At 39.7% G+C, this 12,675-nt stretch overlaps 1 protein-coding gene across 2 annotated transcripts in view; it reads right to left on the minus strand.

The window, feature by feature from the left end:
- Window positions 1-12,675, minus strand: part of PI4KA (phosphatidylinositol 4-kinase alpha) — a 54,625-nt gene that overhangs the window by 974 nt on the left and 40,976 nt on the right. For both annotated transcript variants that reach the window (XM_068208867.1, XM_068208866.1), the window contains exons 36-54: window positions 12,060-12,187; window positions 11,864-11,983; window positions 11,135-11,214; window positions 10,804-10,997; window positions 9,984-10,074; window positions 9,017-9,184; window positions 8,412-8,465; window positions 7,091-7,211; window positions 6,661-6,790; window positions 6,473-6,543; window positions 5,543-5,615; window positions 5,276-5,346; window positions 4,562-4,671; window positions 3,861-3,965; window positions 3,288-3,413; window positions 2,846-2,966; window positions 2,039-2,198; window positions 1,100-1,189; window positions 816-899 (exon numbers count right to left, since the gene is read on the minus strand). In XM_068208867.1, the coding sequence (XP_068064968.1) occupies window positions 816-899; window positions 1,100-1,189; window positions 2,039-2,198; window positions 2,846-2,966; window positions 3,288-3,413; window positions 3,861-3,965; window positions 4,562-4,671; window positions 5,276-5,346; window positions 5,543-5,615; window positions 6,473-6,543; window positions 6,661-6,790; window positions 7,091-7,211; window positions 8,412-8,465; window positions 9,017-9,184; window positions 9,984-10,074; window positions 10,804-10,997; window positions 11,135-11,214; window positions 11,864-11,983; window positions 12,060-12,187 (2,097 nt within the window). The remainder of the gene's footprint in view (window positions 1-815; window positions 900-1,099; window positions 1,190-2,038; window positions 2,199-2,845; window positions 2,967-3,287; window positions 3,414-3,860; window positions 3,966-4,561; window positions 4,672-5,275; window positions 5,347-5,542; window positions 5,616-6,472; window positions 6,544-6,660; window positions 6,791-7,090; window positions 7,212-8,411; window positions 8,466-9,016; window positions 9,185-9,983; window positions 10,075-10,803; window positions 10,998-11,134; window positions 11,215-11,863; window positions 11,984-12,059; window positions 12,188-12,675) is intronic.

Genomic DNA, 12,675 nt, shown 5'->3' on the forward strand with positions numbered 1-12,675 from the left:
GGATCCTGTGTTTGGATAAGCCACAAGCACATCACATGGCATTTGCAGTTTATTTTAGGAGAAGGAAATGCATAATGAATGAAGCAAGATCATCAGGGTTTCATGGAGACAGGATTATGTGGAAATAAAAGTCATCTTAATTAAGTAGAATGCTAATAACAAAAATAAAAGTGCAGGGGAAATAACAGCATTAACAGCAGCATCTCTGATGAGTGACTGAGCAAACAAATCTCAGCTTGTTACAGATAACTCAATTATGCATGGGTAGAGCTTATTCAGGTCACAGATTAACCATGCCACAGGTAGAAAAGCTCAAGCTTGTCAGAACTAAGCTGGTTCTGGCCATTGACACACCAGTGTCACTGCCTTCACCCCCAATATTAATCTAAGATTCTGAGCAGGTGCACTAGCAAGCACTGGAACATCCATTCCAGCAGGGCTGTATCTGAGCCAGTGAGTGGCACTGGTCTCAAACTGACCCCATATGGAACTACACAAGAGTTTCTGTTAGACTCTCCAATATATCCCACAAAGTCTGTATTATCTAGCATAATAAAATATGCCCTTAAGATGTTTAACTATTATATTTATTCTTTAGGCTAACCAGCCTTGCTGTTTGACCATCCTGGACTTAAGTCTTCCTTCCCAGCACAAAGCTGAGGAGATGCAGCACATTCAAAAACAAAGCTGCTATCCTGCACTATCAACGACTCAAAAATTTTTGTTATCTGACTGATAAAACTCTACTTTCAGCTCTGCTCAAAGCCTGATGGCCTTCCTTTAGCCATAGGGAAGGATATGCATAGAAGTCAAACCTGTTGCTGAGGAAACAGTTCTGGATGATCTTGATGATGAAAGTTGCAGCCTCCCTTTCAGTCATGTTAGGGCTGAACCTGTGTCTATATGCAGAAAATCATAATCAAATAAGAGAAAGTTAGTGAAGTTTCCTTAGAACGTGGTACAAATGTGTCTCTGCACAAGCTCAGCCAGGTGTGATTTCACTTGCTGCAAGTACCTACTTCTTGTGAAATCACTTGGTACAAATGACGTAACATTTTAATAAAAAACATTTTCCAGTTCACACATATTGCTGACTTACTTCAACAGCTTGATTGTCTGCCCTCGGAAACAGGGCAGCCCTGTATCCAGCATCAGTGTAACCAGTGAGACCACAGCATCCATGTAAGGCCTAGAGAAAAAGAGGACACAAATGTCAGAGCATTCAAACTCCTGCAGCCTTAGCAGGTAAAGCAGACAAGCTAAGGAGTTCAACGAGCTGGCTCCCACCTTTTTCTGTAATTAAATCAACACAGATAATCCTCTTACATTTGCTGGTGAAGCTAGACCATTGCTTGCAATCTGTCACTTGAATTCAATGCCACTCCTTTATGCTGGACTGTCAGATACTCAGAATGGCACAGGATGAAGTCTCAAGAAGGATTATGCAAAGTAATGCTTTAGTAAACAACATTTCTTTGGCATCAGAAAGGTGAAGCAGTGCACCAAAACAGTACAAAAGGCTGAAACCAGCAACAGCACACAGGAACATACTATCTTTTAAGCTTAATTACTCTGAATAATTCTTTGCTACATCAGCCCAGCTTCCCTTCTCCTTCCTGTCCTCTTGCTAAGAACATTTATCTACCAGGCTATTACTCTGCTACTTGAGTGACACATTTGCTTTGCCACAAGAATTTTGTCCAGACTATTTCCCCTCAAGGAACCAAAATGATCTTGATTCCAAGACAGTAGTTTCTTATTGTATTAACAGTGCACTAAATTGTGTGAGGAAATGTGTGAAACATCACATTTACAAACTGAATATATAAAATTTCAAAATATAACATAAGGACAGAAAAAATATCACAAAGATAAGCTGTAAAATAGCAGAACTATTACATTGTTTCAAAGTTTGCAAGACTAGCAGGATAGTCAACAGGCTCAGACTCCCTACAAATCAACATTTGTTATTATTTATCTTCTCATCTGGCTTTGGGCATGCAAGGACTTCCACTTTGAGCAGGTAAGAACACCTTACCTGACTGCCAGATAGCCTCTGACACACATCTCCATAAACCATTTGAATGGTGTTGCCTCCATTTTCCCTCCCATTATCATCACCATCTCATCAGTCAGTTTAATGTCAGGCTCCCAGCCCAGGTTTCCACCAGGTGAGCTTTCAAACATGAATCCAAAATCTGTGCACAAAAGATAAACTGCCTCATAAGCTTTGTTGGTTAATTGTGTGCTATTAAAGCTGATAGAAGCAAGAGATGTGGATTGCATGTATTAACGTAAACATTTTAACTCCAACTGGAAAAAAGCTTTGGTGAAGTGTAAGAGTACCAACAAAAGCATCATCACCATGACATGAGAATAGATGTAAGAATGGTGATATCAAATGAACTGCTGAAATATTTGTGCAGCTCCAGAAAAGCAAAGCTGAAGCAGATATTACAGCCTTACACAACTTGACAAATTTACTTGTCAAGTTTAATTCATAGCCTTGCAGTGATGAAAGGAATGCAAAGACACATTTCTATAATTAAAAACATACACACATGTATCCATGCATGAGTACATAAACATGTGTCATCCATACATATGTGTGTATACTTTCCTGAACCTGACTAAACTTTGCAGAGCTAAACTTGCACAGAAGCAGCCAACACAAACACACAACACTTGGCACGAAGGCACGAAAACCTTCCATGTATGTTTACAAACAGTGAAACCAGTATACAGGTGGATCTCAAAGGGGAAATGGCTTATTGTCTGTTATCAGCAATACTTAAGAGCAGAAAGTAAATGTAGTAAGTGATATTCAGAGGTGCCTATGACTGACCAATATGAATGATGTGTCCCTGTTTGTCCAGCATGATGTTGCCATTGTGCCTGTCTTTAATCTGGAGCAGGAACAGGAGCAGACTATAGGCAGCCATACTGCGGATGAAATTATAGCGGGCCTGTACAAACAAGAAGTTAAAACAAATCAGAACAACTTACAGAATTTAATAACTCTCCATCAGGAGATGAGACAGACAAACAAAGCTTTTTTCTTTTTTTCCATTCATGATTAGTTTGAAGCAATGTCCAATGACATTGTCCATACATCTATAGCTGCAATTACTTCTTCAGCTAACTCACTAATAGCTAAAAATGGATTATCAGCATCAGGAACTAGACACAGCATTATAGTAGTCATTATACAATTATTTGTCATTATTTCTTATAGGTAGAATGTTTCTCAGTTGATATTTTGCTCTGCTTGCCCACTGATATTTCACCTTCTGGAATGCAAGGGTAGACTCATCTCCATATTGCCTTGTAAAATAATCATACATCCCAAAGTCTGTCTGCCTGCCCAGCTGGTCACGGGACGTGCAGTCAGGAATGCACTCAATAACACCACACTGGAGGGGAAGAAAAGGAAGAGGTTTGTAAAGCATGCTCCCAAATATACTTTGTTCATGGCTCTTGGCAGTCATACACATTCTCTGGGAAATGTGGGGAAGACTATAGATCACCAAAACAGAATTTCTAGTTTATTAATTTAAAAAAATGTATATCCCCTCTTTTAGGATTTTCATGCAACTAAGAGCAACTCTGTGACTTTCCACTGCTTTGCACAGCATAGTCCCAGAAATCAAACAACAAACATTTGCAAGCAGCAAAATTTCAGAGCCAAAAGCTTTAGAAAAGCAGGAAGCAGGAAAGGAAAGACTCTTTCTATTGCTGGTACTCCAAATATTTGGCATAAGTGATGTGGGCAGTACTTCCTTGTAGAATGGAATTTTTATGTGTGCTGGAAGAAAGTATTTTTCAATTTTCTACAGTACTACAGTTAATTGCCCACTTACCCCAGGAGCTGTGGCCACCACTCTATATGGAAACACAAAAAGATCCAGGCCTACCAGCTGAAATATGTTCTTGAAGAGATCGATGATTTGTAAAGCTAACATGTCCTGTCAGACAAGAAAAAAATTGCACAAACATTACAGGGGTTACAGGTCATCAACTTGATTATAAACATGCTCTGAAGAACTCTGAAGTGCACATTAACTTAAGCAGGTGTGCAGATGTGTGCTTGTGCATGCACTATGGGGGAAATCAAAAAGGGAACTGATAAATGCTGTGTGAGTGGGCAGCAAGCAACACTGATGACTTAACTGCTGACCTAAGAATGAACTGCCTATCACCCTTTGATAAAATGGCTTTTAATAACTCCAGGGATAATAACCAGCATTCCCTCTTAATCAAACAAACTTCAATGTACAAGATCCCACCTTCGGAACTAAAGCTATATTACCAATGGCTCAGCTGAAAAATTAACTCTGTAAAAAAATTTTTAAGGCTTGGTAAACCTGTCTTGACAGAATGGCCTTTATTTCCAAACCAGAATTTCTCTAGGGGTACAACACAGTTCTCTCTCTCAGTCCATAACGAGTGGAGATTACCAAAGTTCCAAAGAAAAATATTTCTGTACTAAAATTATTTCCTTCTTATGCATTATCACCTACAAATCTGTCTCCTCTAAGTGCAAAGCCCAACAGCTTTGTACCTGTCTGCAGTCATCGCCCACTTTAAAGATTGCTGCCTGCCAGCAGACTTTCTGACTGTCCTCATCCTCTTCTTCACTTTCATCGATGGAGTCAGAGCGACAACGCAGACCTGCAACAAGAGAACCAAGCAAGACCCAGACATGGACCTTAATTAGCAACTTTCTGTCATGACAAGCCCTCTGCCCTCAAACCCACAGCATTCCACTGCAGGTGCACTACAGATATTTCTGCCTTACAAGATAATTATCATACGGTCTACTGGACCCTCCTAATTATCCCTTTGTCTACTGGAATTAGAACATCTCAAACCAGTGTTTGTGATTTACCTGATAAATGCCTGCATTGCATTGAGCTAGTCAGCTGGAGACTCCCACAAAAGACCTTGTGAGAGAAAATCTGCCAAAACCTGGATTTTGCTACTGTCTAAAAACCCAGAAAATGACAGTGATTTCTATTTTAGTCTAAAGTAACTGTTATAATTTCTTCAAGAGACCTATGTGGCTTGCTTCTTGGGACTTTAAAAAAGATTTAAGTTTCAGCATTTTCTTCTCTCTTCCTTTGACCTAGTTTAATTTCTCAGCTGAACCATGGCAGATAAATCTCAACATGGAAACAATTTTTCTGCAGTGGTACAGGTCACTAAATGCAGGCAATTTTTAAGGAATTGCTGACGATTAATTAGTAGTATCAATGATTACGTTACAGTTACTCACCTTCTTTTTCAAGCTCACTGACTCCGCATCGTTTCACTTTGAATTTGGCCAGATAGGGTGCTTTTGCTGCACTAAATTACAGTAGAAACAAAGATGATGATGAGTGCAATTAGCCAAACAAAAATTTGTAGAAAAATACTTGAATGTCATTAACTTAACAAGCTAATTAATTATCTTTTATTATTATTTTAATTAATTAACTTATATATATATATATATATATATATATTTCTATATCTAAAAGTAAATATAACAAGAGCATGGTACCTCTGCATAGGAGTTCCTGATTTGTAATCAATATCCAGAACGATTGCTTCAGGATTGCTGGGCAAGTAACAGCCTGCAAAACAGCAGACAGCTGAGAACAAATCCACCGGCTAGTGAAACAATGCAAGTTGGACAATAACTGATATCAGTGCCTACAACTTCAGTACATAGTTTTGAGTGAATGTTAGAAAGAAACTGGAGATTACAGTCTGTGAGCCATGAAGGATGTGGGATCCTCTGCATTAGTGAGAGATTCCCAGAAACAAATAAAATACAGTTTTGAGCTAATACTGCTGAACCTGTATCACAGGAAGGTACAGAGAGGACATCTCTTACAACAGTCCCAAATTAGATGTGGCAGCAGCCCCAGTGGGCAGTGGCCTCAGCCACCAACACATGGAACAAGGTCTGACACCTGTCAGAGGTCAGGAAAAGCTTTCATCAATATCCATTTTTAAGAGAAGATTCAGGCTGGGAAAATGTATGTTCAAGATTTGAGAGGACCCTCAGATAATGACATTTCAAGGGAATTCCTGATGGGAGAAAGGGGAGAATTAAAGGAACTGGACATGCTTCATTCTTGAGATAACAAAACTTCTCAAAAACACCACGTCTTTTTAAAAAAGGTAGACAGCAAAAAAAGTTATTTATCCTTCCTCTTCAGACACACACTTCTACTTTTATCCACTATATGCATTATGTAACTTGCTTTTGGGTAAGTTTTGATGCACTATATGGAAATTATTGGATGGGCAAAAATATTTGAGTTTTTTTCAAGAGAGAAACAACCACACAAGAACAGCCACCAGCACCAAAACTGAAATCTCTACAACCTGCCACTCATAGAGATTTCAAGGTTTGCTTGCAGAAAATAAATAATCATGGTGAATGCAAAAGCCCACAATTTTATATGACTAAATCCCATCTTACCAGGCTGCACTTTCACCTCAGACAGAGCACTCAAACAAGCTTTTTTTCTTTCATCTCCTTTAGGGAATGGCCTAGAAAGATGAAATACCTTTTAATTATCTGCATATTATATAGTACTCTACACACTAGCCTCAAATTTGTTTCAAATTCACACAAACAGAGCACAATTTCTGAAGTACAATTCTTACTTGATAATGGCTGAAACATTGGTGATTTTATTAAAGAAATCAAACTCCCGTTGGTAGAACTCCTTGGCTGGGCCAGACAATGAGCCAGTTATCTCCTCCACTAACTGCTCCAGAAGTTCCCCAATGTCAGCTGCATGTGAAAAAAATGAAGCATCTTTGTCAGAAGCTTATTCAAAAAATAAAATTATATGGGTGATGGAAATCAGAACCTTTGGATAGTATTCAGAAAAAGGCACTGAAGGAACCAGCACCCTTGTCTCTCTTGACAGACTCTATCAGGCACTGATGCAGAATGGGCCCTACCTCTATAAATAAAAAAGACTTTCCCAGCTAAAAGGATTCTTCCTGACATGCAAGAAGCAGGAAGAAGATTTAGTCTGGACTGGGAACAGGAAAGGAGTCAAGTCAGATTATATTTTAAAGTACTCACGATCTTTTTGATGTCCTTCTTCATCCAGGTAGATATTGGTTTTCATGTTCCAGATGAACTGGTGAGCCAAGAGCTGAGATTTGGAAGCTGCCCACAGGATGTATTCCCTAACGTAACCCATCTGCAACCATATGCAGACCAGTAAGGATCAAAGTTCTACAACTCTCAGACTCAATAGTACTGCTTCTAACAGCTATTCTTCTAACCCAGAAAGCGTTAAATGGATGGAAAGAAGACCTCTGCACCCTCTCACTTTGCTAAAAAGACATGAATGACAGTGCATTTTAAAAGGTAGCAAACTGATCTTAAACTATTTTCAGCTTTGTTACTGACCTATTCTGTTATTCTAATCAGCCTTTTCCCACCTCTAGGCCATTTCCCATCTGTTCTTTTTGGATTTCAAATCACTTTGAGCTCAGAGGATCATCTACTATGTGTACAAAGCACAGTGTAACAGGGACACTGGTCTTGCCTGGCATCACTACATGCTTCTGTAATATCAGAAATCTACACAATGTCACAGGGACTGTACAGTTTGGTGGCAAGAACTGCATGTGCTGGCACAGTTACACCAAAAATCTGGAAAGTAAGAAGACACTTATGAAGTTGAAGTGTCCAAGAAAATTATACTCCTTCCAGCAGCCACATTCCCTTTCCTCTACCTGCAACTACTTTTGCAGTCTATAGGTGTTCCTAGAGATGTTTGACTGGTATTAACAGACAGGTGTCTGATGTTCGTGCTCTGCATTGCAGAGATCTCAGAGAATAACTCAGTCACCTACACTATGGGATGGGAGTATGTTCACCCGAAAATAAAGCACTGACCAGAGTTCACTGCCTCGCTGGCAGGTAAAATGATCTCACATTAATGAACTCTGAACTTGGTTGTCAAGCTTTACTTTGGCTTCTGCAAGATAAGGCTGAGATCTGATTTCATGCATGTGATAGAGCACAAGACACCCCTGGATGTCTTCTCTGGTTAACTCTACAGCAAAATGATTAAGGGTAATGATTTAACTTCATTACTGGTTGTCTCATGCAGACTTCCAAAATCTCTATTCAAACAGAGTCCTCACCTGGGGTTTCCCATAACAAAATCTCTTTCCTGACAGATAAGCTAAATAGCCTTTCTCAAGTTTATGTGTTCATAAAAGAGGTGTATCCAAAACCAGCCAGCCTCTAGAGACAGTAATTTTTCTTCTATGTATTAAATACAGGATAATAATAAGCAGCATTAGATTATGCCTAATTTTTGTTTTATTTACTTTAAAGCTGCATTAAAAATCTGTTTTCTTCACATGCAGCTGCTTCATAAGCTCACCTTGTCATACCGCAGCGCCTGAACAATCTGTGGAATGTAGAATAAAATGGCATCCTGAAAGAGAAGGGATGGCAGGGTTTTACTATTTCGTTTTAGTAGTCAGAAGGGAAGATGAGTCACATACACAGAGAAAAGCTCCTTTCAGTTAGGTGATAAACAAAATCTCACTACTTCTTCAATTCAAACTATGTAAGCAACTCTCTCAAATCTAAGTACTATTCTATTTAGTCATTCCCTACAAAAATATTATTAATAATCATGTACTTCACAGTCCTAATAAAAGTCTGACAAGTGCTAAAAACCAGCTTTCTGCTGCCTTAGAAGAAACAACTTTGTCATTGAAAGAAGAGGCAAAAAAGATGATTTGAGAAGGGCAGTCTGAAGAATTCAGCTTAGCGTCATTTACAACGAAGCTGCAAATACATGAGCCAGGATTACATGGCACAATCAATTTCAAGTTTCTATCCCACTCTGTGCACATTCTGCAGTTTGCTATGCTCATTTAGCACATGCCTCTCCATGGCATTAAAATGAAACTTGTGGCCACAGTAACCAGGGCCATAACTTCCCCTGGAGTGTTGAGGCTTTCTTGGAACTCTTCTTACCGGAGGGAAAGATCGCAGGACTTTAACTCCGTACTGGGCTGTCAGAGGATGAGGTGGATACATGCTGGAGAAGTAGGACAGGCCAGTTGGTGGATCTGTGGGTGCCCAGCACAGAATGTGGCTGAGCTCAGGTGCATCAGCATCAATCGTGTGCCAGGTAACCAGGTACTGAAAAAGCAGGTCAGACTCATTAGGGGTTTGTAGCACTCACTGGTGTGCGGGTACTGCACATCAGACAGTAATGCTGTCATCTAGCTCCCTCCAGCAGGGCAAGTGAAATATGGAACATTCTTTTTTTACAAGACGATGCTGGTTTATCCAATGCATTTTTTCCATGGAAGCCTAGCTGTTGGAATCACCTCACCACCCAGAACACCAAATGAAGTTACTAAAGCACAATCCAGGAGTTCTTGCACAGGGAGAAAGAAGAAAGGATGAGTCATTTTGAAAGGGTCAAAAAAGGTTCAATTTTCCTGCCATCTATTTTACAGGTGATGTACAGAACACAGCTCTGACAAGACTGTCCCTCACAAGACTAAAGTGCTCTACTGCAGATCAGCATGCTGAGCCTTCCTCACTTCCAGACTTGGCCTCTGGATACACAGAAAAGGTTATGCTTGAAATAACTTCAGCAGCAGCACTCATCACGGGTCCACTGATCTTTTTACTTATTATGCCAAAGGTACAGAAATGGTGGTTGTACTGCAAGTGATGAGTTTTGAGCCATTTTGTGTACAGTGAGAAAAACCAGAAGCAAAATGTACCATTAGCTAACTGGCTACCTCCTCTTACTGCTGTGATTCTCCTCCCAGCATCCCACTTCCACAGCTGTCCTGTCATTCTCTCCTACCAGAGATATGGGTAGCACTAGAATATACACTGTGCTAAGTCAAGACTGTATTTTCCAATATTTCTGAGTGAAATGGGCTTCCTAGGGCCCTGTAACAGTAAAAGTATTCACAAGTACCTTTATTGCCTCAGGAACATCACTAACAGCTCCCGGGTCCAACCGGACCAGACGGGTCACTTCTGTTCCAATAGCTTCAGTGTTCTTAAACCTAAGTATAACCAGGAACACATAACATTATTAGAAAATGTTGATGGCTTCTTCTATTTATGTGAAGATAAGAACAGCAGAAGGCAGATAACTATATGCTCAATAAACAAATAGTCCAAATATGAAATAACATACCCCAATATGCTGTGGAAAGGGGATTCTGAAACAATTGGTCCTCATCCAGTGCTTTTGTATAAACCAGCTGTATTTCAGCCCACTTCCACTAGTGGATTCTTGGCTGAAACATTCTGTCTGGGATTCTACAGCAAGCACTGTACAGAACTCTTACTTGGCAAAAACTATCACTGTCGTAAGGGGGAAAGAATTTCCTTTCCCTTCTAGAGCCAACTATGCTAATTCTCCTATAATAGTAAAGTGCAAGCCAATATCTAGCAAAAACACTGCATTCCAAGATACTTTTAGCACTGCTTAAATGCTATGCTTGCTAATGGGCTGAATGCTATTAGAAAACAAACCTGACTTCTTCTGAATCAAACACTGTCTAAGCACTGGCAAAGAGCAGATGGTAGGAAAGGCAGGTGGACTTCATTAGTGACTGAGCCAAATGAGTCTATTAAGTAATCTAGTTCTTTTCAAAGGTCTCAAACAGTTGTGACAGTATGCAAGAGGCTGCAACCAGCAGCAAGTGCTATCAGCACTTACTGTAAATACTCACTCAACTTCTAAGGCAGCAGTAATTGCATCAATTGTTTCCTTTGAAATATCTCACCTGGTAGGCAGCTGCACAGCAAGATAAGGAGAAATGCTCCAAGCCAGATTCACATTATCCTTCCATTGCTTCTCACTGAGACTGATGTATTTAGACCTCCAGTTTGCTACACTGCTCTCTCCAGTTTGATCCAACTCTAGCTCAGGGGAAGACAGTGGATTGTACCATGTGATCAAGCGTTCAATCTCAGTAGCCTGAAGCAAACAGGAAAAATAAAGGTGTTTCTGGAAGAAGCAAAACACTACCAATCTCATACTTTAGTTTCTATATCCTGCAACAATAAGAGGGTCTTAGAAATTCATGCAGTTTGCCCATCCTTCTGATGACTCACCAGCAATGAGAGCAGTAACGTCCTGCGCTTCATGTAGTATTTGTGCAGCTGTGTCCCCCTGTTTGTCTTCTTGGACATTCCTGGAGAAAAGATTAAAAAGTTTTCAGTGGCTTTAGTTCAGTAGGTGAAACTGTACTTTCAAACTGTCCACAGCTGGAAACATGAACACAGAACTGAATAACCACAGGACACCTGTAACTTAGATCAGAGTGGCGGCAGGAAGTCAGCACTGCAGCCACTCATCGAGCAGGTGTTCTTTGAATATATGGAGTACAACAGGCTACAGAGGATTTACTGTAGCCAGCAGTGCATTCACTTCAGGAACATGACAGTCTAGTAAAAAGAAAGAGCACGTAGCTTTAAAACTGTACAAAAATACAGTCTGTGATCTAATGCCACTCTGCTGTCCTCAAAAAGCATTAGGGGCATGGTTCCATTAAGCAAAAAGTTTCCTTAGAGGATTTCAATACAACTTGACCTCTTCCAGTCTTATTTCTCCTGCACAACAGAATTGAACAGTCTATCAAAAAACTCAGGTGTTTTCAGAACTGTCCTGCTTGTTACCAGTGACACTTTTTCTGCCTTCGTTTTTCAGAGTTTGGCACTGGTAATTAAATACGCTGCCAGAATATGAGCCTGATGTTTAAGGTAAACATTGACTTTAAATATCTGAACATAAACTATGCTGTAAAATTGGCTGTAATGAGCCGGTTACAATCAAAAAAATACCTGATTTTTTAGATATGGTTGACATGCCACTGGACAAAGGATAAGTATTTATCCATCCTTGTGTAGCCTGTTGCCGAGATCCAACATTGATATCCAGGTTGCTTCTGGTGTCTTGATTATCTAAGAACACAGCACAGATCTGATGTAGAATCCAAAGAAACCAGACACTTTTAAAAGAGCACTTAAAGGAACTCACCAGGTGGCACAAGTTGGCTGGCAGTCAGATACTTCTTGTCTGAGAACATTGCTGTCCAAAACTTGATCAATATGCTGATATCCTCACGGAGCCTCTTCTCCCCTTGTGTAGGGAACTTTGAAGGACAGCTTGAAGAAATCACACAAATAATGTGATGCTGAATGCATTAAGGGGGGGAAAAAAGACTCCCAGCAGTCAAAAACCCTCACCAGCCTAATCAAGTCATACTTTTTATTCTGACTGAAATCTACAAGGATGAGACCACTACATCACTACATTTTATCCTCATGACTTTATTATGTCTGACTGAAGAGCACAAACTTCCAATTATAACTGAAAATTAAGGCAGCAGTCTGTCAGCATCCTGGATTCATTTGAAAGTTAATATTAGGACTGAGTGACCTCCTCACATTGAGAAATTCCTATCAATTAAATTTTCTTTAGTGCCTGTGTCAAATGTTGAAATAATCAGATTCAGTGTGTCTGTATTTTGAAAACAATGAAACTGTATTTCAGCCACACATACTATAACAGCAGTTCTTTAAACCTTATAAATCTAGACACAATTTTGAGCATTGAATAAACTTCAAAATAAGAAAAAAAGGGAAAAGAACAA

Source organism: Anomalospiza imberbis, chromosome 18 (assembly GCF_031753505.1).
Source record: "Anomalospiza imberbis isolate Cuckoo-Finch-1a 21T00152 chromosome 18, ASM3175350v1, whole genome shotgun sequence".
NCBI classification, from domain to species: domain Eukaryota; kingdom Metazoa; phylum Chordata; class Aves; order Passeriformes; family Viduidae; genus Anomalospiza; species Anomalospiza imberbis.